This window comes from Hemitrygon akajei, chromosome 29 (genome assembly GCF_048418815.1).
Source record: "Hemitrygon akajei chromosome 29, sHemAka1.3, whole genome shotgun sequence".
Classification (NCBI taxonomy): domain Eukaryota; kingdom Metazoa; phylum Chordata; class Chondrichthyes; order Myliobatiformes; family Dasyatidae; genus Hemitrygon; species Hemitrygon akajei.
The window spans coordinates 27987649-28013561 of record NC_133152.1 but is presented as its reverse complement, the minus strand read 5'-3'; the positions used below and the strand labels follow the sequence as shown (position 1 = coordinate 28013561).

The window sequence follows — 25913 nt, the reverse complement described above, 5'->3', positions numbered from 1 at the left end:
TCCCAAGCAGACCATAGAAGTTGATCCTAAGATGAACCAGTTCCAGCTATTGATCACCTTTTATGCAATTACAAACTTAAATCTGCTAAATGATCCTTCAGCCAGCATCCCTATCAGATGTGGTCACTTTCTCACTTTTTTTGAGGAATCTTGTAAGGAACAAGCAAGCAGCACGGCAAAAATATCTGTAAAGAGGTCTTTGAAAAGCTAAAAGTTATAGATGCCAGAAATCTGAAATAAAAACGGAAAATGCTGGACACAATCAGCAGGTCAGGCAGCATGTGAAAGGCAATCTGTTTCCCCCTCTAAAGGGCACTTTCAGAATTTTCCATTGTTTTTCTCTTCAAAAGTACCCAATGGACTTTGAAGCACTTAGAAGTATCTTGAATTCATTAAAGACATAGCACAAGATGGGGTGCCACAGTACCGTAGTGGGTTAGCATTACACTATTTCAGCTCGGGGCCTCAGAGTTCAGTTCTGGTGCCGTTTGTAATGAGTTTGCACGTTCCCTCCGTGACCACGTGAGCTTCCTCTGGGTGCCCTGCTTTCCTCCCACATTCCAAAGGCATGCTGCTTAGGAGGTTAATTGGTCATGGTAAATTGTCCTGTGATCAAGCTAGTGTTAAAGGTGGGGCACTGGACAGTGTGGCTCATTGAACCGTAAGGGCCTGTTCTGCACTACATTTCTAAATAATTTTTTTAAGTAATAGTTCTTCATTGATTCCTCTGAGGATTGCTCTCAGTTTAAGCTGGTATGCAATAATATTTCTGGTCAGCTCCTTTAATAACCTGACCAGTCCTTTACCTTCCCATAAACCTGTTACAAATGTGCCCCAGATCCAACTACAGACTGAAGCCTTCAAATCACAGGAGATGCAACTCGAAGAAGATTGCAAATGTGTTCTGAAGAAGACTGAAACTCAGCAGGAGGAAGTGAGCAAACAGTGTGAGTTATATGAGAGCAGACTCACAGCAGGCAAGAAAATACTGGATCAACTCAAAACTGGTATTTATTTTACTATTTATTTTAATTACTGCACCTACTAACTACAATAATCAGAATCAGATTTATTATCGTTGACTTATATGTCATCAAGTTGGTTGTTTTGTGATAGCAGTACAATGCAAAGGTCTAAATTTTACTATGAAATACAAAAAGTAAATAGTGAAAAACTGAGCAGTTGCGGAGCTCGGAGATAGTATACCTGCCAGTCAGAATGGGCAGAATTCAAAACTAGTAGCCAGATGTAGTGCGAGGGGAGGGGATTTGGGGGTAGATGACTGAGATATTTTTTTGTGTGGAGGGGTGGTTGGAGAGATTTGATGTTTCTCTCTGAATGATTTTCATGTTCTTTCTTTGTGTCATGGTTATCTGGAGAAGACGAATTTCAGAGTTGTATATGGATATGGATATACCATAAAACAACAGATTTCATGCCATATAGAGTGGTGATAATAAACCTGATTCAAATTCAGATTCTGATCACTAATATTGATCGTAAACCATAATTTCAGGTGTTTAAGCATTTTAATGATTGAAGGCAGCCCTATTGTTAGGACTTTGTCCTGTCTCTCATCTGACCCTGAAGGTGTAGACTCTGGCTAAGATCTAAACCATGGGAAATTATCGTACTTTGTCTGGAACAACTAAACCAGATGACGTGGTCCTCTCCTGAACTGGTATACATTCCCAAGCAATGGAACCAGACAGGTTAACGTCAAGTCAGAACAGAAAATAGTGATACCAACCACATGTGCTGACCTTAACCTGAGTAGTTCCATTGCCTGGGATGGTCATTTTCTCCACCACCACCCTTTCCCTCAAACCCCTGTGACCTCACGTCCACCTACCCCAATATCAGCATAAACTCCATTTGATGCTGTCAAGGCCTTGCTGCAGTTAATATAGCTCAGGGATTCGAAATTTGGAGTTCAATCCCGGCATCCTTTGTAGCGAGTCTCTCTCTACATCCTTCCTATGGAATACGTTGGTTTCCTCCCACAGTCCAAAGATGTACCAGGTAGGTCATTGTAAATTGTCCTGTGATTTGGTTAGGGTTAAATTGGGGTTGTTGGGGTAATGAAGGGCCAGAACGGTCTATTTCACATTAAATAAATAGAATAAATAAGATATATAAGACCTGCTGACCTGCTTAATACCATATCTATCTGGAAATCTTTCTGATACCAGTCAATAATTAGGGCTGTACATGTCCAAGTGGAGTAGGAACCAGTCACAGACTTCCTTCCCACATGTCACTTGGGGGGGAAACAGTGAAGATTTATTTGTAGGGTATTATTTCAAAGACCTTCTCTTGGTCAGGCTGATGAGACAGAGGTTAACCAACTTTTTCTCACCAACCAGCACACAATTGAAATCCTGTGCAACACCAGGCTGACAGGTTTTCCTGCCAATTGCAACAAAGGCTTAGTCAGGTGCACCATTCTAGAGCAGCTCCGACTCTGATAGCAATGACCTTGTTCTGAATTTTATCATTGTCATTTAGCAATACAATATTATAGACATCATAATAGATTGCCATCATTTGTTAACTAGTCCACCATTGCTAAATCACATCATTAACAGATGGCTTCACTCCCAACTAATCTACAAACACCCTTTATCCTGCCTGAAATTACTCACATACTGTAACCTAAAACGTATTTTCAGTAAGAAATGTTATTTACTTTTCAATAAATCAATACCTTTTCCAGTGTATACCTAGGGAACCCAGTCCAATGATTGACTACTCACTGACTGAAGTATTTTTTCTTTGAAGGCTAAGTCTGATTCTACGCCATTTCAAGAAAGACTATGTCATCTGGCTTAGTTGTTCCAGACAGGATGAACTACCGGTAATTACTCATGGTTTAGATTTTAGTTAGTGTACACCTTCAGGGAGAGATGAGAGGCAAGATAACATCTTAATAGATCTTTAGTAAGTAACGTGTGTACATTCCGCTGGGATTATGGTTTATGATCAATTTTAGTGATCGGAATTAGAGTTAGAATCGTGTTTATTATCACTGTCTTATATGATGTATAATTTGTTACTTTGTGATGGCAGTATAGTGTAAAGACATAAAATTATTGACTTAAATATTGTGACATTTGCTGTGGAGGGGGAAAAGGCTACCATTGACCTAAAGCTGGAACTTTCCTTTCATGGCAGCTGTAAGCAGTGCTATTTGGATGTTGGTATTCACCTGGATTTGTCCCCCCAATTTTTCAACAGTACAGTGAGTATAGTGATATAAATATGTATTGCTCGTGAAGACCATCAGTCTGAAACCTACAAGTCTTTCAGTAGGGGGAGCTGTCTATGACCAAGTTACCAGTTAGCTCCGTCCAAAACCCCAGAATATATGCTGCAAAAAACACCTCAACAGGGAGCAACCTATACAAAAAAGGCAAATAGAACATGCACCAAATTTTCTGTGACACACTGCCTGAAAGGACAATGTCACTGTGGGATTAAAAGAGTGACAGTAATGTGCAAATTTCCTATTTCCTTATTTCTATAAACAAAATCTTGCCTTTATTTGTCTGAACTGTGACCACATTTTTCTATTAAATGCTCTTATTTAAAAATCCTAATAGCAACTACCAAGATGAAAAACATGAACAGACTTGCAAGGCTATTGTTTGGGGGTTTCTTCATTTCATGCTTGGATAGACTGTAGATGATTAATCATCCACAACACCATCATTGTTTTATGATGTGACCAACAGAAGCTGGAATCTCTTTCAGTTTGTCCTGTGTCTCTATCTCGCTTGATGGAAACTTAAAAGTCAAAATTGAAGTGAGGGGCTGATCAGTGGCATTCAGATCTGGTGACCAAGTAAGATACAAGAGGTCCTGTACAATCTCCAGAAAGCCATCTCACTTGCAAAGTGGCAATTTCAGACCAAACTTGAATCACTGAAGGATACTCAATGGCTATGGCAGGGTCTAAATGCTGTCACCTCCTACAAAGTGAAACTTAGGTGACAACAAGGTTTTGCTCCCACATGAGCTCAATGCCTTTTATGCTTTCTTTGACCAACAAAACATGGAGGCACTTTAAAAAAAACACTCAACCCATGATGACCCTGCAACTTCAGTCTCTGAGGCTGAGACGAGAGCAACCTTCAGAAGGGCAAACCCACAGACAGCCTCCAGCCCAGATGAGGTATCTGACTGAGTACTAAAGATCTGTGTTGATCAAGTGGCTGGAGTGTCCACTGATATTTTTAACCTCTTGCTTTGACGTGCTTCAATTATACTGGTGCCAAAAAAGGAAATGGTAATCTGCCTCAGTGACTATCGTCCTGCAGCACTTGCATCCATTGTAATGAAGTGCTATGAGAGGCTGGCGATGAAACATATCCAACTCCAGCCTGAGGAGCGACTTAGATCCACTCCAATTTGTCTACCCTCAAGCTGGTCACAGCAGATGCCATTTCATTGGCTCTGCACTCAACACTGGAACATCTGGACAGTGAAGATACATAGGTCAGGGTACATGCATTGATTAGAGCTCAGCATTCAATACTATCATCCCCTCAAAACTTATCAATAAGCTCCAAGACCCAGGCCTCAATACCTCGTTGTGCAACTGGATCCTCGATTTCCTCACTTGCAATCCCCAGTCAGTTTGCATTGGCAACATCTCCTCCACAATCACCATCAGCATAGGAACAGCACAGAATTGTGTGCTTAGCTCCATGTCCTGTTCACTCTACACTTATGACTGTGAGGCTAAGCACAGCTCTAATGCCATATTTAAATTTGCTGATGAGACCACTGTTGTTGGCCGAATCAATGGTAGTGATGAAGCAGCATTTAGGAGGGAGATTGAAAATCTGGCTGAGTGGTGCTACAATAACAACCTTCCACTCAGTGTCAGCAAGACCAAGGAGCTGATTGTTGACTACAGGAGGAGGAAACCAGAGGTTCATGTGCCAGTTCTCATCAGGAGATCAGAGGTGGAGGGGGTCAGCAGTTTTAAATTCCTTGGTGTTATCATTCCAGAGGATCTGTCCTGGGACCAGCACGTAAGTGTCATTACAAAGAAAGCACGACAACGCCTCTGCTCTCTTCGAAGCTTGCAAATTGTCAGCATTGACTGATTGCATCATGAACTAGTATGGAAACACCAATGCCCTTGAATGAAAGAAAAAACCTACAAGAAGTAATGGGTGCCACCCAGTCCTTGATGTGTAAAGCCCTCTCCACCATTGAACACATCTACCTGAAAGACTATCACAGGAAAGCAGCATTGATCATCAAAGTCTGCCACCACCCAGGCCACGCTCTCTTCTCACTGCTGCCATCCGGAAGGAGGTACAGGAGCCTCAGGACTCACACCACCAGCTTCAGGAACAGGTATTACCCCTCAGCCACCAGGCTCTAGAACCAGAGGCGATAACTTCAGTCAGCTTCATCCACCCCAAAATTGAACTGCCCCCACAACCTATGGACTTTCTTTCAAGGACTCTTCGTCTCATAGTAAACACAAAGTGCACTGCAGATGCTGTGGTCAAATCAAGACGTACAAAAAAGCTGGATGAACTCAGCAGGTCGAGCAGCATCCGTTGAAAGAAGCAGTCAACGTTTTGGGTCGAAACCCTTCGTCAGGACTAAAGGAGGAGGGAGCAGGGGCCCTATAAAGAAGGTGGGGAGAGGGTGGAAAACCAATTAGATCTCATATACCGTCTGGGTAATCTCCAGCCCCTTGGTATGAACATCGAATTCTCCAACTTCCAGTAATTCCCTCCCTCTCCCTTCCCCATCCCACCTCTACTCTGTCTCCTCTTCTAGCTGCCTATCACCTCTCATGACTCTGCCTTCTTCTACTACCCATAGTGCTTTCCCCTTACATTCCTTCTTCACCTCTCCGGCCTATCCCCTCCCCCACCCCTTGATCTTTCCTCTGATTGGTTTTCCACCCTCTCCCCACCTTCTTATAGGGCCCCTGTCCCCTCCTTCTTTAGTCCTGACGAAGGGTTTCGACCCGAAACATTGAATGCTTCTTTCAACGGATGCTGCTCGACCTGCTGAGTTCATCCAGCTATTTTGTATCTCTTCATCTCATGTTCTCAATATTATTGCTTATTTAATATTATTATTTTCTCTTTGTACAAAGTACTTACAGTGAATGCCCGCAATAAAATGAATCACAGGTTTGTATATGGTGACATATACATACTCTGATAATAAATTTACTTTTTGAACTTTTTTATCTAAAGTGGTAATTTTCTCAAATGTGGTGTCACTACCAGAACCTCCAACACAGAAGGCAACTTAAAATCAATACATACATCTGTTGTTGGACGGTCAGCTTATTTTTATTTGGCACTGATTATTCTGCTTCCAGCAGTATTAGGGTTCTAGATCAAATTGAGGTTCTGCACTGGAAATTCTAATTGGCCTCATGGGCATCCCATTTAACTTGCTTTGCAACTGTGTTTCAGCCTGCCTTCATATTGAGGCCTACACCTCAATATTTGAAAAAGTGGATCTTTGCTCCCCTGAGCTAGAAATGAGGACTGGTCAAATTTCATTCTTCTCAGGATTATTCACTGACAGATGGCATCACTCCTGATGAAAATCCCATGGGTGTTATTATGGAACATGGGTGAATTTGAGCTGTGCTGTGTTTTTCTTCTCTTCATGGTCAAAGATTTGTTTTCATACCCTCTTATGGACTGCAGTCCCTTGGGCTTTTCTAGGACCAACTCAGATAAAATAAATAAAAACACAAAATGCTGGCAGAACTCAGCAGGCCAGACAGCATCTATGGGAGGAGGTAGTGACAACGTTTTGAGCCGAAACCCTTCATCAGGAGAGACGTTTTGGCCCAAAACGTTGTCACTACCTCCTCCCATAGATGCTGTCTGGCCTGCTGAGTACTGCCAGCATTTTGTGTTTTTATTTATTTCCAGCATCTGCAGATTCACTCGTGTTGCCTCAGATAAAATAAGCATCAATTAGAAGAAATGGAAGTAAAATAAATTGCATTAAATCCCATTCAAATCTATTTTAATTTGATATGTATTTCATTTACAGGAATTGAATCATTGTTTAATCAGATAAACTGTGATCGATCAATTTTGGATGAGATGTTGGGATCGTCATCTGGAATCCAAGATAACAATGTGATGCAGTATCTGGGCCTCATTGAGCAGCGTACCAATGAGTTATTATCCATTCAATCCTATCTTTCATCCAAGGTATCTATGCATTACATCCTTCACTAATGGTCTCTGCTTTACAGTTTAGTTAGTAAGATCTGTATAGGTAGTTACAAAGTGATACTGGTCCCACAAGGTATCCTCTGTATGTTAATGAACACATGGCTGTATTGTGCCATGCACTGAGGAAAAATGTCCAAATTGTTTTCCTGAATTCCAGTAGAGAATAATTCCTATCTGGAACTAGACTGAGTTCATTCCATGTTATTGCACAGTTTATCACTCAGTTGTGCCATCCTCACCTCCAACTCAGAAGGTTCTGGGTTTGAGATCCAGTTCAGAGACCTGAGGTATAATCCAGGTTGACACTCCAGTGGAGGGCCAAGGGAATGCTATACCATTACAGGTGCCATCTTTCAGGTGACATTTTGAAGAGCAGCCACAATTTGATCCCTCTGAGGTCTCACTGTTAACTGGAAGAAGATCAGGTGAATCCTTCCCCAGTGTTTTGGAAAGTTTTTGGTCTCTGTCAACATCAAAAGGTAATGTATCTCACTGCTGCTTGTGGGAGCCTGCTGGGTGCCAATTTGCTGCCACGCCCCACACATTCAATCAGTAAACACTTCAAAAGTACTTTAATCCATCTTGTCTCCCAGCAGTAAGCTTAATGGCCCTCTGGCAAATTTGAACATTAACACTATTGTAATTTGATGCATTTCTATATCATATGGTGTATCACCACTAGGCTGGTAGCTGGGAGCCTCCCGTTTAACCTCCAGTCTCTGATGATTTAGCCAGTGTAGGCTAAGTTGTAGCTGTAACAGAGAATTTCTGTCCCAAATCACTATGCATTTTTTTTTGGAAGATGCATGAGTGTACAATGTAAATGAGACTCAAACTTAGCAATGATATCTTCCATGTTCAATACTCACCAGAGCTCACTGTCTGGGTTCTCACATTAAGGATGAGCACTTGGCCAAGGCTTAGGGGTATTGCTGCATCTCTGTTTTCCAGTAATAACTGGTGACATTAATTCTCCAGTAATAGCTTAATCTCCAGTAGGAGCAGAAATAAGGAAATATGTGCCATAGATGATGGTCCATATAACTAACATTTAAATTATGAGGTAATTATAATTGCAAATACTCTGACAAAAATATCATGAGAGTTTTTTCAACCCATGAAGCAAATGATTCTGACATACAGTGGCTCCTTTAGTACTGTATAGTTCTTATCTGGATTGGCTCGAGTAAAGGTTCAATTAAATTCAACATTCATTTTGCAGATCTTGCTCTAGCTTGGTGAGTCTGAGTTTGAGGTAAAAATGATTTACTGTTTTATACTTTATTTTACCCTAGGATTATGACAAGCCATATGACCCGCGGAAAACTGCTATGCTGCTGCTGGGCCAGAGCTTAGAAAAACCCACCCAGCCGGTCTACATTGAACCACCTACTACAGGGTTTGTACCTTCCTGGTTTTTGGGTGGAGCAAAATCAACTCAACCTCCAGCTCAAGTAACATTGAGACTGCAAACAATGCTGGTTTGATTCTAAGTTGCATCTAACTCTATAAAACACGTATCAAAATATTCCAGTTAACAAGAGGAATTTCAAGCACTATGCAGTTTTAAACTGCCACTCTTTTAGAGGAAGAGTTTGCATAAATGAATGAAGCTGGTGTTTGGGGGCAGTGCAAAAGTGAAGACAGTAAATCAGCAGACCATCTTACACCCCTTTTGAAAGGGAAGTTCAGGCATGTAAATGCAGTGTGTATGTGTGTGTTCAGTGTGTGAAAAAAGTAAACGAAATTTGGGAAAATAACCTTGGAACCTACTCTCTGAGGTTACTGCTTTCAAGTGGAGCTGGAGAAAATGAACTAGGGAGAGAAAAGTTCAGTCCAAAATGCCTGGTTTTCTTCCTTGATAGGGTTTGGAATTTTCATTTTAGAGTTGGATCAAAATGTAAAATAAATTATTTTTGATAACAACTCTTCATTCCTAGAAATGATGACAGTGATGCAGACTCTTCGGTCACCGATGAGGAGCGGCCCCTCACTCAGAATGAGCTGCGGCAAAGGATAATGAAAGGAGTAAGTGGCAATTCTGTATGTCGAATTAATGAGTTTACACCCTTCTTCCCCTACTATTAATAATTTGTGCTGAGTATCACTATCAATATAATCACTGTCTCTCTGCTACATTAATTTCCAGTCTGGTCCCAAGTTCTCATTGAGCTATTCCTACAGGTGGTGACTCCTTGCTCTGTCCAACAACATAGCATATATGGTCCTATGATAGATTGTCCAAATGATCCTTTATTTCTATTAGCTGTGGAAAGCTAGAATACATTAAAATTCCACACAGATTCACTGTAAGAAGCTGTCTGATCATCAAGGCCTGTATGGCTTTTGGACTTTGTCTTTTCTGGTTGGTTTATTGTATGTGTCCCATCACTCTTAGGCTGTCCCTCAGAACTGAGGATGACTTGCTTCCCCTCATTTGGTGGGTCTGATGTGGTTGATGAAGCCAATGCGGGAATCATGGACTCTTCCACAAACGGAGCAGAATGTGCCGGATGAGGCGAGTGGGTGGGTAGTTCACAAGGTGATGTGTGCCCTCTGCCAGTTATACAGAGTTTCTGATGCAGAGGCTTAAGATTCTGAATATCAGCCTGTGTGCTGTGCTCCTTCTCCACTTTGAGCAGTAGTGTGTAAGAGATTCCAGTGGTCAGTAAGAACGTTGCATTTTTTCACAGAGGCTTTGAACACTTGAATCCTTTTTTCTGTCCATTTGATAATCTCTACATGAGATTACCAAGTGGTTAGAACTTGAAATAAAGCGCCTGATTTGGAAATCTCATGTCGGTCACACATATGACACAGCCAACTATGTGTAACACACCTAGTTGTTTTTTTTTAAATCAGTTCTCCTTACAATAAATAACAACACATTGTTAACATTCCTGACTACCTGTTAAATGTGCATACCAGCCTTTTGGATTCATACACCAAAGATCCCTTTACATCCCAGAGATTTGCATTTAGATAACTTTCTTATTTTTTTAATGAATCCATGTATCTCTGTTTAATGGGCACCCCAATCTCTATTGCTATGCCATTGATAAGTTCTGCACTTTCATATCTCTCTCTTTTTAGGTGATGAAGAAAGAAGCAAGGGCATTGAAGAAAAGCATTCAATTTGACCGCTCTCTTCAAAAATCCTAAAACCTTCAAAAGACCAGTCTTCAGTTGAAAACTGCTCAAGATGATCATACTTGCATGATTTACTACACTGTTTACAAAGGTTCCTTTAATTAAACCATTTACTTTTCTGTCTAGTGTTCTTCCTTCTGTATTACATTGGCAATATTGCTTGCACTGCATTTCTTTTCATCAGAATGGTTGTAATTCTAATATCTGTAATCCGTTGAGACTTGGCCCCTCACAGTATTCAGCACAGGGAAATATATCAGTTCACTTGGAGTCATGATGGTCTTGAATTTCCTCAAGTATGCAGGTTGTAAAAGTTCAGAATCAGAAACACATGAAGTCAAGTAACTTTTAATGTTCACGATAACAAACCAACACCAGAGATCAAAAGCATTTGATTGATGACTCAATAACACCAACTTACCTTTATAAATCACTTATAATATGGTAACGTGTGGTAATGAAGGGTCTCAGCTGTTTATTCAACTTCCTAGATGATGCCTGACCTGCTGAGTTCCTCCAGCATTTTGTGTGTGTTGCTTTGGATTTCCAGCAGCTGCAGAATTACTTGTGTTTACTGGAGATCAATAATGTAACTGTGTCAATTCAATATTTATGTCTTCATTCCGTAAGAACGGCTGTTATTGGTGTATAGTACAGGCACTGCAATGAGTTTGTCTGAGTTCATGAAGATACAGTCGGCCCTCCTTATCTGAGAGGGATTGGTTCCGGGACCCCTCGTAGATGCTCAAGTCCCTTATTCAACCTGTACCAATGCAGTGGACCTTAGGACCCAGCAGAACCCAGGACCTTATTTAACCTGTCTCAGTGCGGTGGACATTAGGACCCAGCGGTAGAGTTCTGAATCTGCAGTGTTTCTGTTCACGAAAATAATCATGATAAAGATTGAAAATAAAGTGGAAATAATAAAGCGATCAGAAAAAAGTGAAACGCCATCAGTCATTGGAAAAGTGTTAGGCTACGTCGGTCAATGATCGGAACAATTTTAAAGGATAAAGTGAGAAAGGCTGTGCCCCAATGAAAGCTACAATTATTACTAAGCAACGCAGTGTTTAATTATTGGGTTTTGGTGTTTTAGGGTTTTGGGTTTTTGATCCTCCACATCAACCCATGGAGTGGAGAGCGCACTCCATAGTGATCTGTCACTAGATTGAACTCGGAAACTTCCCGAGCCCGGCGCTGAAACATACGTTCTTAAGTGTTTTATTTGCATAGAAAGGTAAAATATATACTATATACGAATGCAAATGTTTGACTAACAGACGCTAAATACTACCGGATGTACCTGTTTCGACTTACTTAGTAAGAGAACTTCCGATTTTTTTCGATCCTGATCCACGATAACCCATGCACATCCTCCCATATACTTTAAATCATCTCTAGATTACTTAAAATACCTAATACAATGTAAATGCTATGTAAAATAATTGTTATACTGCATTGTTTAGGGAATAATGACAAGAAAAAAAGTCTGTACATGCTCGAACAACAAGTGCTGGAAGAGCACTTCTGGGTTTTTGCGATTCGCAGTTGGTTGAATTCGCGGATGCGGAATTCGCGGATAAGGAGGGCCGACTGTAATGGCAAAAGGAAGTTTCGGGCTTCAGGCAAAAAATACCAGTTCCTTGAGAAAACAGTAAGGCTGTCTACGTGAGCAAACCAGTCAGCTATTATGTGCTTTTAAAATTCCATACCACTATTTATTTTTGACAGATTATGCCTCTGTAAAAGGTGTTAGGGATATTTTTCTACATTATGGGAATTATATAAATGTTGTTTTCGGGCTAGTCTGAAGTTAAAAGCATTTGGTTGATGATTCTGTAACACCAACTTACATTTATAAATCAGTTACATTATGGTAAAAACACCTCTGCAGAAAAATCACCCTGCATGATTCATCACTAAGCAATCTTCAAACAAATAGTTTTGCATAATGTTTCAGCATCAAAAAGTGTTTGTCTAGTTTGGTACCTGCAGAGATGACATAGATATGGAAACATTTCAAACATCCCTGTAGTTGATTTTTAGCTCAAGAAATCAGTGATCAATACTACTGTATCATAACTTACATAAGCATCATCAATATTATCTCCCAAAATATGTGGCTTCATGACTAGAAGGGAAGTTACGTCTTTTACAAATTTCCCTAGTCATACACTTTGTGTTGGGACATACTGTATACTGGTTTTCCTTCATCATTTATTGGTCAAAATTGTACAGTTTACTCCCTATTTTTTGTGTCAAGATGTCCAATCACTTCAGCTTTATTGGACCTCCCAAGGCCACAGTCAAATCTGCTTTGATGTCAAGGCAGACACCTTGCCTCGCCTCAGGAGTTCAGCTGTAAACTGGATGTACTGGTGAATCTCACAGGTTATTATTGATTAAGTACAGCTTGAAGAAACTTGGTGACACTTGTATCACTTTGTTATTGATGTAGATTGACTGGCTAGGCAACATGTTCCCACTATAAGGAAGCTCTTTCTAGCAGACTTTTCTCACCAATCTTATTCTGTCACAGCAGCCCTGCGTGAATTGGAAAATAAAAGCAAATTCCAGCAGATTCCCTTTAAATTACCAATTTAAAACCAGTAGGCAGTTCTAATCCTTCCTATTTAACATTAATCTGACTGTGAAATTAAGTACTTTGTGAAAATTATTTACAGTTAAATTCAGTTGGTAGAAAATCATGTTCTTTTCTAGAACTGTTGTTCAGTAGCCTAATTCACAACAAAATCCAGTTACTGTACTGTTCAAACCAATATAAAGTCAAATAACACTGACCCACCCTTTCTCCTGGTGCAGATTTCAGTTTGCTCAGTGGCAAATAGAATTGATCTAGTTCCCTGATTCATTTACTCCCTTTACTTACTAATTTACTGCCTGCCTCATTGACACTCACCTCCATTTAAAGCATTGTCTTACATTGACCTATCTTTTTCTGTTGATTTCTGAAAGTAAATCAAATACCTGAAATTCATTCCCTGATCATTGGTGCTAATAACTAGAACTTACATCTTGGACTATTGTTCACTGATAATGCACAAACTATCCTTTAATACTTCATTATACCTGAGCATTTTAATAAGAGACTCAATTCCATCCCCTAATCAATAGTAGATTTCAAAATCTATCTTGAAGAATAGAGCTGATACTGAACCTGGTTTACTTCCCACTGCTACTGATTGGCAGGTTATACCTGGAATGTATAAAGCTCTGCATTGCAAGTTCTAATTCCTGAAAACTCCTCACAAATTTCTTCCACTTGTTGAGTGACCTCAGCTGTTGATTATTCTGCTCAATTACAGTAGACAATGCGATTTTCTCTTCGAGCATGCTCTGCATCAAAGACCAGCAGGTGACTGGCCAGGGTTTCCTCGGGACCTGTCTTGATCAGTGATGGATTATTCTCCTGTGGAACAAAAGCGTAAATGAGAAGTCACAAAGTCACACAGTGAAACTGTCACAAAACATTGTGTAATGTGCACGAAGTTCTTCTGCTTTGATTCATGAACACCGAGACAGAGAATGTGTATGAGCTGCTGCTTTAAAAGGGGGAAACGATGACCTTACGTAGCCTGGCAACAATCTGTGGTTAGGTGAAGGTGCACAGGCCCAGAACCATGCTTTTGAATCCCACAACTCCACGGAGATAGTTAGCCCCTCTAAAGCACGGAATCAAGATACTAATAAATTAAGCGTGTGCTTTGCACTAAGGAAAAATCAGAAAACTGTCTGTTCAGTAACGCTAGTAAGTAAGTAACGTACTCCATGATGGTATATCAAAACGAACACATTCATGCTTAATTACATAACTTGTGTTGCTATCTTCTTAAACCCAACTTGTAACCAAAAGCTTTCAAACTCTTAAGGATTTTTTTTCTAATTCTTAAGATATTGGGTCATGTTTCAAGCAGAAAATATTGAAACATGAAAACAGATAATTTCAAAAATATGAAAGAATAAATAAATGAAAATAATGAAATTCGATGTAGGTTTCAGTTAATGACTAATTAAAACCAACAGAAACAAGTTTCATTATTTCCATTGATCATTATTGATACTCTTAGAGCGATTTTTGGGGTTAACACATGTAGCAATTAATTTACCCGACTTCAGGGTAAGTCGCCTTCCGATTTGAATATGCATTGAAGATTACATTTAAAAGACAGACCAGGAAACAGGCACTTAACTGATTGTCTACATATGCATGAGTGAAATCGACATCCCATTGCATGGATACTACAGTAATTAACGCTTACTTTGGGTGTGATGTTAGAAAGATCCAAGCTTTTGAAATTGTCATGTGTAGCTCAAAGAAGGCATTCTAAATATGGACTTATCTGAATTGTCCTGTATTTTCTTTTATCTTTAAGACATGAAGTGTGTGTAGTGTTGGGTCAGCAGACCTTTTTTGACCAAAAAGGTCTCGATGTGATGCCTGCTGTATCTTGTTTTGTCAAATAAAGAGGCTGCTTCATGCTATCAGTACCTTTCTGCAGTGACTTAATTCACGCAACAGAAGCAAGTTTTGTTATTTCCATTGATCATTATTGATACATTTAACATAACAATACATCATTATCACTATGATTAACATTGGAACTCAGGCTACCCTGAATGTAAATATGAAAGAACAGAGTGCCACGTGGGTGGTGAAAATTTTGAAAATGTAAAGACAGTAATGGAAACAACTGTAAAGAATTGAAAGTCATTGAATGGTTATTGTATATAATTTTATTTTTGAATAAAGTATATTTTGTTTAATAAAAAAAACATTGAAGCTCAGGCTACATCCACACTACACCGGATAAATCCATAACCGAAGCTTTTTCTCCTCGTTTTTACCCTCTGTCCACACTAAAATGGCGTTTTCATCCCCTGAAACTGGAGCTTTTCAGAAACGCTTCCCAGGGTGGGTATTTTTGAAAATGCTGCTCGGGCAGATCAGTGTGAACAGGGTAACCGGAGAAATCTGAAAACGCTGTCAGACGGCAGCGCGCCATTTCATTGTTTTCCTGAACACAACCTAACAATTTCAGAACAGATGGCAACAAGACTGAAGCCAGAAGAGTTAGAAATGTACTCACCAAATACTTTGACCCATAACTTACTGAATGAATAAGTATACAGTAATCACTTTGCCCTGTTTTCTGTCCTTGCTTATATGAAGGTGGTTTACCTATTTATGCAAGTACTTCTCTGACAATAGATGTGTAACAGCCTAATGTAACATTGTATGGAAATACAAGATAATACTAATGCAGACATCTTGGCTCTCACGCAGGAGGACTTAAAAGTTAAAAAGTACAAATACTGAAGCGTATGGAGGCAACCAACAGGGAGTTCACGGACAGCATGGCCTGGCTAACAACGAACATTGAAAAACACTGACTAACTCTGTTGCATTAATAAGGCTACTTGTTAAATGTGTAAAACACGTCTGCATTAATCCGCGGCATTAATTCTTCAGTCAAAACCTATTAGGAACTACAGTTTTATCATACTGTAGTAATTTTGATAGTGTTCCAATTTGTTCTGTTTTTCACTTTAATACACAACTTGTTATTCAATTAAATTGTAGTTTGTCTTTTTGATACCTTTTTAATTTTTTCTCTGAATCTTCAGCTAATTGGGGCAACCACTTAATTGAGCCAAAATGTACTGGTCCCAATTAACCAGAATCTACTGTACAATATTCAAGTTGTGGCTTAACTAGTGCTTAACATAGTTTGATGATTTTTCTGCCATTATGTTCTAGTATGAACTTGAACACTATCTCCTATGCTATCTTACTCTCCTGATCTACCCATCTTCCCCTCTCTTACACTCCTCTTTCTCCACCGTCCACCCAATCCCTTTCTCCCCTTCCCTTTTGCAGTACACTCCAAGGTCTATCTGTTCCCCTGATCCTTGTCCATTATCACTTATTTTGCATTTATTTGCCTTGTTTTCCCTCCCTGAATATCTTATCTCACACTGTTCCTGATTGTAACTATTAATCGCATACCCAATATTTGCATCATCCTTCATCTTGGTTCTTGCATTGTCTAATTTACTAATAACCACAACAAAAAGCAATGACCTTGCATAAAGCCTTGTGGAATCATATGCAAAAACCCTCCCTTCAGTGAAGTAACCATCAACCATGATCCTTTGTTTCCTTTCTTGGGCAATTATTGGAAGCATCTGCAACCCATGATTTTTTTCTGATCAGTTTAATGGGTGGGGTCAAGCTAAAATCTAATCTACGTCAAAAGAACTCCTTCACAGACCTTTTACTACATTTTTTAAAATCTAGTTAATAAAACATGGTTTTTCTACAATAAACCTCAATCTTATTTGCACAGCCAGTTATTATTGCCCATCCCTAACTGTCCTTAAATAGAATTGCCTCATAGGGTAGTACAGAGGCTAGGTGAGAGTTAACATAATCATCATGAGTCATTTACAGATGAGGCTGGGGTATAAATAACAACAATAATACTCCCTTCCTTTAAGGACAATAATGAATATAGAACAGTACAGCACAGTACAGGTCCTTCAGCCCTCGATGTTGTGCTGGCATTTTAATCTACTCCAGATCAACCTACTGCTTCCATCCCACAAAGCCCTCTATTTCTCTTTCATCCATGTGCCTATCTAAGATTCCCTTAAGTGCCCCTCTATGTATCTGCCTCTACCACTCCCCCAACCCCGGCAGCTCATTCCACACACCCATCACTCTGTGTTAAACCTGCTTCTAACCAATTTATATGAAAGGCTAGGCAACACACAATAGTTCGGTCTTGGCCCAAAATGTCGACTGTTTACTCTTTTCCATATATGCTGCCTGGCCTGCTGAGTTCCTCCAGCATTGTGTGTGTGTTGCTTAGGATTTCCGGCATCAGCAGATTTTCTTGTCTATATGAAAGGCTGTTGACTGATTTGAATCTTTTAACAGAACTATCTCTAATAATCTGCATATCGCCCCGGTCTGGCTGACTGCCCAGTAACTCATGGCTTTGCTACTTCCACTTAAAGAAGATCTGATAACTAATACTGTTCTGTCATAGGAGGCATTCATTGTCCTGGGTAGTATTACGAGGATACAAATAAAATGTATCTGCCTCGACTGGGTAGGACACATAGAAAATGTCAAGATTATAAGTGTCCAAGCCAGCCATTCATATTTTCAAAAAATTGCACACTTTAAGTCAAACTGAAAGTTAGAGACCAAATTCATACTTTCCCATAATGCATGGGGCAAACAGCACCTGTACTGTTGTCTACAAACCATTAGGTGGCAGTACAACATCACAGCAGAGCAAGAAGTACTGTACTTTTTATTTTCCTTAAAAAATCTTTTTCTCAGTAAATCTGTACTATACATGCCAACATTTGATAACTCAGCAATTTCAATGGAACAAGAAAGACACTATTACATAGAAATTGAAGGGTTATTAAATAGAGGGATGGGTGATTGGTACATCAGTAATTAGAAGGGTGGTCTACTAGGTTCTCAAACTTGGAATCAAGGTGGGTGAATGATAAAGGGCTAGAGAAATAGGATTACTTAAATGTGACTGGTTCCAATGGCTGGGAAGTAACTTTATAGCAGTCTCACAAGAAGTGAAGACTTGTTTTAGCATGAATGATCTTCATGTACAAATTGGTGAAAATTCCAGACACCACTGACATCACTGCATATACCTGGGCTCCTTCACAGGTTAGTACTTTATGTCAACTGAAGGCTTGGAGATCCTAGACAGAAAGATATGAAATTCATGCAACTTGTTGCAAATCCCTGATTTTCCTTTAGATTTTACTTTTCACTGAAATTGAAATTAGTGTAGCATACAAAAACATGGTACTGCAGATTTCATATTCTTATATTCTGGACATGAGTTAGAGTATCTGAACAAAATAGAATGAGCAGTAAACTGTGTAGCAGTGAACATCTGCCGGAGCAACTCTGTGGACCAAGCAGTATCTGGGGGAGGAAAGAAATTGCCAACATTTTTGAGTCAAAACAAGACTGAGAGTGGAGAGGTGAGGTGGCCAGTACAGAGAGGAGAAGGGGAGCGGCAAGAAAGGATTCTGAATCAGAATTAGGTTTATTATCACTGACAGTCATAATATCGTTTGCAAGCTCATCAGTGTAAATGAATGAAAAAGTACAAGATGCTGCGGTTCAAATCAATGTAGTAGCTATTGGGCATTCTGCTTGGTAAACTTTGTTAGAAATCACATAAAATTTAGGATGAGGAAAATGTCCCCTTAGCCATTGCGTCCCATGGCAGTCAAAGAGCAACCCAACTTAACGACAACTTCCAGCTCCAAGCCCATACCCCTAAATGTCACAACTCTTCCAGCAGGCATGTGTATTTTTTTAAAGTGATGAGGTGTCTGTTTTTACCATCTTTTCAGGCAATTAATTCAAGATTGCAATGACTGCAGGGGTGAAACAGAACTTCCTCAGATCTCTTCTGATCTTTATACCAATTACTTTAAAGTTACACCCCTGGTTTTTTAACCTCTCTATTAAGAGAAGTAAGTCCTTCCTATTTACTTCGTCTTGGCCCCTCATCAATTTTTATGCCCAGAGCATCCACCAATTTAAGAAAAACAATCCCAGCTGATCTAATCTTTCCTTATTACAACAATTTTCCAATCCTGAAACAGCCTTGAAAATTTCCTCCCTCCCTGTACGTGGTGCCAGAGCTGTACACAGTCCTTAAGCTATGGCCAAACATACTGCACTTCATCAAGTTCTAGCATAATATTTCTGCTCTTATCCTGTATGCCTTGACTAATAATAGAAAGAAACACACATGCCTTCCTTAATCCCCTAATTAACCTGTCCTGCTACCATTAATGATCTGTAGAACAAAGCTCCCTTTATTATTCCACACCATTCAACATTCTGCCTTTTATTTAAATTCTCATGCCTTATTTCACTTACTGAAATGCATTACCTAGCACTTCATTTCCCATTTTTCTGCCCAGCTAACCAGGTTGTCATTACGTTCTAGCAATCCAAAACTTTTCTTCTCTCTGTCAACCATACGGCCAACCTTTATACCATCTGCAAACAATTTTATTATGGTTTTTGATTGAAGTCTAAATCACTGATATATTTTAGAAAAATAAGGCCCATATACTGAATAGCAGCCTTCCAGTCACGGGCACACCAATAAACTATTGCCTGTTAGTTGCTGCCATTGAACCAGTTTTGGATAGAATTTCCCACTTTCTGTGGGATTTCACGGACTTTATCTTTTTAAACAAGTTTACAGTGTGAAATTCTATCAAAATCTTACAAAAACACCTACAAAATACTTCAATGACGCTGTACTCATGGACGTTCCCTTGTTACTTCCATGAACAATTGTAAAGAAAAGCAACATAATCCTAAAGCACTGGTATAATCACCTACTATAGAGTCAAAATTGTAGCACAAGCAAAGGTAAGTTATGTTTTGTGCAACAGTCTCAGACAATTTGGATGTTCTGTTTCTGCTGGTGTTAGTTAAAGAAGGTCAGCTAGGAAAACTCTGTGCTCTTCTTCACATCTCCCGGAGTAACACTCAGTTTAAATCTTGCCTGAAGGACTTCATCTCCAACACTGTAGGACTGCCTCTATACCAAGTTGGACCATCAACCTCAATTGTCACTCAAGAGTTTATTCAAAAAGATCTTCAAATCAATGAATGACACTGACATCTAATACTTACCTTCACAATAAAAAATACAAACCTGCAGAATTAAAAACAAAAAAAATCAAAAGATCTTTAATAATTATAAAGCCACTTACAGCAACAGCTTGTAGAAAACTGTCCATAAGGTAGTAGTCTGCTCCACCGTGCCCCGTCAGCTGTGTTTGTTGCAGTATAGAATAATCCAAGGGGTATTCTTTCTTTGTCTGTGTAAGAAAGTCAAAAACTTTCACTGGATGCTGGCCCTCACTTGAGAGCTCACCCTACAAAAAAACAAAGGGGAAAATAAGTAGCAAAGAATCAAGTTCACACTCATGAAGCCACTAAGTAAAATGACAAGAGCAGATGCAGAGAATAATCAAAGAGATTAATGGATTGCTGATGTAAATACAGGAGACTGAGGTTATGCTCTTGCTACACAAAACACTTGGTTTTGCCACAATGAAGAAAGGATACCTTGGCCAAGAAGGTTTGGAGTTCAGCTTTATCAGACTGATAGCCGGAGTCTAGCTTAAATTACAAGGGTTGTATTTTCTGATTTCAGAAAAATAAAGAGTAAATTGATTTCAGTTTTCAAAATATCAAAAATGATAAAATTTACAGAAAAGAACAAACTTGTTTGTGGGTCTTGGATTAATAGACAAGGTCAAGGGCTTGAGATGAATATTTCAAAGGTAACACACCTCTATACATAAAGAATGATGGAACCCTCTTGTATATATTAAAAACAATTAATGCTAAGGTCAGGTTTATTTTTTAAATCTATTTTTTAGATGTTTGTTAGCCAAAAAATAGTATGGAGGTGATACTGATCACAAACTTGAGGGGCTATTACAACCCACTCCTGTTCCTATTTATGGTGCAGATTATTTAACAGATACGATACTTGACTCACAATGGGCTGTGAGGGCAAAATTTCTACTTCCTTCCTCTAAAGCACTGGTGTTCTAGCTAAGTGCAAAACGAGTATGACAATGATTAGTGCTGAGCCACATGAACAACTTGAATCTAAGCTTAAATTTACTCACAACATTTCATAATAACTTCAATAATTAATATGTTCAGGACTTTAGTCACAGAATAACTAGGGAAAATGAATTGTATGGTTTAAACAAAAACTCCAAAGCATTTCCAGCCCATTACACCTAAGAATTTCCAAGCCCAAAATTTTGCCCTATTAATCTGATTGAGGTGATGAGTAGTGGAAGAGAACATCAATATGAACAATGCTGAAAACTTCCATTGCAATAGCAAATTTACACAATCTATCTCAGAACCCAGACTATTGCTGTGAGGCATAGGACCTGATATAGTCACAGATTCATACAGAAATGGCCCTTAGGTCATTCACAAACATCTAATGGTGGGAAATTTACTGGAAAGGTTTCCAAGAGACATGGAGAAAGCAAGGACTGACTAGACATGATCAACATGGCCTTCTTCATAAGAAATCATGTCTCATGAATTTGACTGAGTATCTTGAAGAGACAACAAAGAAGGCAAGTTGGTAGGTGGCGTCTAAATGAATTTTGGCAAAGCTTTTGATAAGGTCCTGGATGTTAGGGTGGTCCACATGGTTAGATACAATATGAACTAGCCAATTGGATACAACATTGGGTTCGTGATAGGAGGCAGAGGGTAACAGTGGAAATTATTTTTGATTGGAGGCCTGTGGTGTGCTCCAGGGATCATTGCTGGGTCCTTCGTTGGCTGTCATATATATTAATTTGGATGAAAATATAGGTGGTTAGAAAATTTTCAGATGATACCTAACTGATGGTATAGTGGACAGTGTTTTTTCAAAATCTTTTTAATGCGATTTATCTGAAATTTAATCCAGAAAAAATGAAGTGAAGTTAATCAAAGCAGGTCTTACGCAGTGAATAATGGCAGGGTCCTGGGGAGTGTTGTTGAATAGAGAGACTGGGGGCGGGGGAGTGTAAGTACATTGTTCCCTGAAAGTGATAACACAGATAGTCAGGGTGGTGAAGAAGTCATAGGGTACCAACGCCTTAAGTGACGAAGGGACTACAATTGTACCAAACATTGGTTGAGCAGCACCTGAAGTAGAAGAGATTAGAATGGTGAAGGCCTGAGCATCATATTAGGGAAGGAGCAGAAAAATAATGCAAGCCTGGATTTGTGGGCTTGTGTTTTAAGGAGACAGGCTATATCTGCCATCTCTGGAGCAAAGAAATGAAGGGTGACATGACAGACGTTTACACTATTATGAAAGGCTTAGGTAGGGTAAATGAGTCTATTTCCCATTGTAAGGGCGTCTAAAACTAGTGGGTATAGGTTTAAGCTGAAAGAGAGAGATGATCGAAAGGTGATCTGAGGGGTAAAATTTTCACACAAAGAAGTTGGTATCTGCAATGAGCTGCCATAGGAGGTGGTAGAGACAGGAACAGTAACAACATTCAAGAGGCATCTGGACACACTTTACTGTGCAAGGCTTAGAGTGATATGGAGTTAATGTAGGCGGTTGGGATTAGCTTAGATGTTCATGGTGATCAGTATAGACATCATAGACCAAAGGGCTTGCCTCTATGCCCATTTACACTAATCCCATTTTCCTATAACAGATTCCTATCCTCATGTGCCTTCCCTATTTAGGTGCCTGTTTAAATATCTATTAAGCATAGTGATTGTATCTGACTCCACCACTTCTGGCAGCAAGCTTCAGATATCAACCTCTCTGTGTGAAAACCACCTCAAAATGAGGAGACATGCCCTATTCTTCTTACTACCATTGAAGAGGAAATACAGGAGCCTGAAGACCCATATAACCTCCATTGCTGACTCTAGCAATAAATTCCACACATTCACCACTCTCGGCTAAAGAAATTCCTCCTCATCTCCATTCTAAATGGATGTCCCTCTATGCCTTCTGGTCCTAGACTGCCCCACCAAAGGAAACATCCTCTTCACATCCACTCTATCTAAGCCTTTTAACATTCGATAGGTTTCAATGAGATCCAACACCCGCGCCCCCCAAGTCTTCTAAATTCCAGCAAATACAGGCCAACAGCCGTCAGTTGCTGCTCATATGATAACCCTTTCATTCAAGAAATTATTCTCATGAATCTCCTCTGAATCCTCTCCAATGTCAGTATTGGAGCACAAAACTGCTCCAAAAAAGGCCTCACCAGTGCTTTACATAGCCTCAGCACTACATCTTTGCTTTTATATTCTAGTCCTCTTGAAAAGAATGCTAGAAATGCACTTGCCTTCCTCACCAATGACTTAACCTGCAATTAACCTCTAGGGAATCCTGCACGAGGACTCCCAAATCTCTTTGCACTACGGATATTTGAATTTTCTCTCAGTTTAGAAAACAGTCTATGTTTTTATCCCTCTACCAAAGTGCATGACCATATGCCTCGACACTGTATTCCATTTGCCATTTCTTTGCCCATTCTCCATAAACATATCCAGTTCATTAAACACCCAATCCAGAACTGCTGATCCCCTAGTGGACTTTACCCAAGCTGCTCCAAAAAGCCATCTCAGAGGCATTCAACTTGATTTTCCCAATCTATCTGCATATTGGGGTTCCCCACAACTAATGTAACATTGCCTTTTTGACATATTTTTTCTATCTCTTGCTGTAATTTGTAGACCACATCCTTGCTATTGTTTGGAGGCCTGTAAATAACTCCCATCAGGATCTTTTTAACCTTGCAGTTTCTTAACTCTACCCACAAGGATTCTACATTTTCCAATCCTTTGTCACCTCTTCCGAAAAATTTGATTTAATTCTTTACTAGCAGAGCCACTCCTCCTCCTTTTCTGCCTACCTGTCAATCTTTTCGATAGATCATGCCAGATTTGGTAACAGCTTCTCTCCAACTGTGATAAGACTGCTGAACAGATCCTGACCCGGATCTGGGCCGTACCTTCCAAATATCTGGACCTGACTTGCACTACCATACTTTCCCTTTTCTATTTTCTAATTATGATTTATAATTTAAATTTTTATTCTATTTACTTCGATTTGTACTTCAGGGAGCACGAAGCACAGAAACAAATATTATTGTGATGATTGTACGCTTTAGTATCAATTGTTTGGTGACAATAAAGTATTTGTATTTGTATCCTTGGATATTAAGCTCCAAATTACAGTAGTCTGACTCCACAATACCCAAAATGTCATACCTGCCAATCTCGAACTGCAGTACAAGATTGTCTACCTTATTTTATAGTGCATTCATTCAAATATAACACCTTCAGTCCTGTATTTGTCACCCTTTTCAATTTTGTCCCTCTTCTACACTGCAACCCAACCTATTGACTGCAATTTTGCCTTATCATCTGGCTGTCCTTCCTGACAATCTCACTATGCACTATCTCTGCTTGTAAACCAACACCCCTATCACTTTGGTTCCCACCATCCTGCCAAATTAGTTTAAACCCTCCCCAACAGCTCTAGCAAACCTGCCTGCAAGGATATTAGTCCCACTCAGTTTCAGATTTAATATCACAGGCATATGTCATGAAATTTGTTAACTTTAGGGCAGCAGTACAATGAAATACATGATAAACTAATATAGGGAAAAAAACCGAGTTACATTAAGTATATACATGTCAAGTAAACAGATAAGTTAAAATAAGTAATGCAAAATAACAGAAATAAAAAGTAGTGAGATAGTGTTCAGAGTTCAATGTCCACTTCGAAATTGGATGGCAGAGGGAAAGACACTGTTCCTGAGTTGCAGAGTGAGTGTCTCAGGTGTAGCCCATCCCTTTTGTAGAGGTCATACCTTCCCCAGAAGAGATCCCAATGATCCATAAATCTGAAACCCTGCCCCCTGAACCAGATCCTCAGCGATTCATCTGCCTAATCATCCTATTCTTACCCTCACTGGCATGTACCCCCTTAACAGAGATTGTTACCCAGGAGGTCCTGCTTTTCAGTTTTCTACCTAGCTCTCTAAATTCTCTCATTAGGACCTCCTCTCTTTCCTTTCCTATATCTTTGGTACCAATATATTCCAAGATGTCTGACTATTCACCCTCTCTCTTTAAAATATTGCAGACATGATCCAAGAGGTCCCTGACCCTGGCACTTGGGAGGCAACATACCATCTGGGTCTCTCTATCGTGTCCACAGACTCTCTTATCTATTCCTCTAACTATGAAATCTCCTATCACCACTGCATTCCTCCTCTGCCCCCCTTCCCTTCTGAGCCACAATGTCATAGAACCAATCGCTCAGCTCCCCTGGTAGCTTGTCTCCCCAACAGTATCCAAATGATATACTCATTATTGACGGGAACAGCAAACTCAGGGGTACTCCATACCAGCTGCCTATTTCCCTTCCTTCACCTGACAGTCACCCTTTCACCTGCCTCCTACAACCTAGGGGTAACTACCTCCCTGTAGCTCCTGTCTCAGTTTCCCTTATGAGTCGAAGGTCATTGTTCTTCAGATGGGCCACAGCCGAAGTTACAGCTTCAGTTCCTTCACATGTTCTCTGAGGAGCTGTAGCTCAGTACACCTGGTGTAGACGTGATTATCCGGGAGGCTGGGTGTCTCCCAGAAATCCCTCATCGAAAAAAAAACAAAACACAGCCTCTAGAACCATTTTTATTGCCCTAATTATACATTTACAGATGAAGAACGAGCAAGAAAAAGCTTACTAGATACTTATGTCGCCCATGCCTGTTACCGCCCAAGACTGTTGAGCCAAAGCCAAAAGTCTCCGCGCTTCAACAACGGCCACTGTGCTTGTCCCCGCCTTATTTTTATTTGACCTTGCTAATGAATCCCAAGGTCTGATTAGCTGCTGTTCAAGCTCCGAGACT

At 39.8% G+C, this 25913-nt stretch overlaps 2 protein-coding genes across 6 annotated transcripts in view; one reads left to right on the top strand and one right to left on the bottom strand.

Moving 5' to 3' along the window:
* The window catches only part of odad1 (outer dynein arm docking complex subunit 1), a 28596-nt gene extending 18086 nt beyond the window's left edge, over nt 1-10510 (top strand). For both annotated transcript variants that reach the window (XM_073032008.1, XM_073032009.1), the window contains 5 exons: nt 839-1007; nt 7054-7217; nt 8537-8640; nt 9182-9269; nt 10335-10510. In XM_073032008.1, the coding sequence (XP_072888109.1) occupies nt 839-1007; nt 7054-7217; nt 8537-8640; nt 9182-9269; nt 10335-10403 (594 nt within the window). In that variant the 3' untranslated portion in view covers nt 10404-10510. The remainder of the gene's footprint in view (nt 1-838; nt 1008-7053; nt 7218-8536; nt 8641-9181; nt 9270-10334) is intronic.
* A 213-nt stretch (nt 10511-10723) lies between these two features.
* Nucleotides 10724-25913, bottom strand: part of LOC140718374 (putative oxidoreductase YteT) — a 241374-nt gene continuing 226184 nt past the window's right edge. For all 4 annotated transcript variants that reach the window (XM_073032012.1, XM_073032010.1, XM_073032013.1 and 1 more), the window contains 2 exons: nt 20205-20369; nt 10724-13821 (listed from right to left, as the gene is read on the bottom strand). In XM_073032012.1, the coding sequence (XP_072888113.1) occupies nt 13708-13821; nt 20205-20369 (279 nt within the window). In that variant the 3' untranslated portion in view covers nt 10724-13707. The remainder of the gene's footprint in view (nt 13822-20204; nt 20370-25913) is intronic.